This window comes from Myotis davidii, unplaced genomic scaffold (assembly GCF_000327345.1).
Source record: "Myotis davidii unplaced genomic scaffold, ASM32734v1 scaffold333, whole genome shotgun sequence".
NCBI lineage: Eukaryota > Metazoa > Chordata > Mammalia > Chiroptera > Vespertilionidae > Myotis > Myotis davidii.
The window spans coordinates 745,334-746,228 of NW_006285266.1; the positions used below are offsets into that span (position 1 = coordinate 745,334).

Sequence of the window (895 nt, forward strand, 5' to 3'; positions counted from 1 at the left end):
GAGGGGCCTAAGAGAGAAGCAGCTGTCTGCTCTGGGCCAAGCAGGTCACGGGTCCCAGGCCCCGCGGTCAGTACTCTCCAGGGAGAGGCTCTGGGTCTTGCGCGGCGACGCGGGGCTGGGCGGGCTGCTCAGGTTGGAGCTGTTGGACGCCGTGGAATGCCTCGGGGAGTCGGAGTCCTGGGGGCCAAAGGGGGACATCAGTAGCTGCAGGGCAGGAAGGTACAGGACAGGGCAGGAGGGCAGAGGGCAGGACAGGAGGGCAGAGGGCAGGAGGGGGCAGGGCAGGAGGGTGCAGGGCAGAGGGCAGGAGGGCAGAGGGCAGGGCAGGAGGGTGCGGGTGGCCTGGCCCCGCCACCGACCGGTGGTTGTTCGTTGGGACAAAGCAGGTGCAGGGTCCATGGCCCGGGGCCCCAGCCCGGCTCCTGACAGGGCCGCCCGCCCCACTCACCTCCCCGTCATAGTCCCTGGCCGGGGCGTCGCTGCCTTGGTCCATGCCTCCCGACGACAGGGAGCCCTCGGAGGGCGACGGCAGAGGCTGGCGCTGGGCGCTGTAGCTTCCGCCCGAGAACTCTCTCTTCAGGGCGCTGCCGTTCTGGGCGGAGGACCCTACGGCAGCACAGGATGCAGGTCAGCGCAACCGAGGACGCCCAGGGGAGGACACGCCTCCTTCCCGCCGGTCCCCTTCCGGCTTCGAGGCCGTCGCTGATGGACAGTGAGTCCAGCTGCGTGACCGTGGCTCCAAGTTCGCCCCAGAGCCCAGCTCCTCGCACAGTGCTCTGCTCCAGGGACGCCTGGTGGGGGGGCAGCACACCAGGCCCTTCCTCCCCCAGACCCCTGCTCTGCCCTCCCCCAGACCCCTGCCCTGGCCTCCCCCAGTCACCTGCCCTGGCCTCCC

General features: G+C 70.6%; 1 protein-coding gene across 1 annotated transcript in view; it reads right to left on the reverse strand.

Moving 5' to 3' along the window:
- Positions 1-6: 6 nt before the first annotated feature.
- CDC42BPA (CDC42 binding protein kinase alpha) overlaps positions 7-895 on the reverse strand; it is a 178,442-nt gene continuing 177,553 nt past the window's right edge. The window contains exons 34-35 of the mRNA XM_015558957.1: positions 449-606; positions 7-177 (exon numbers count right to left, since the gene is read on the reverse strand). Of these exons, the coding sequence (XP_015414443.1) occupies positions 46-177; positions 449-606 (290 nt within the window). The 3' untranslated portion in view covers positions 7-45. The remainder of the gene's footprint in view (positions 178-448; positions 607-895) is intronic.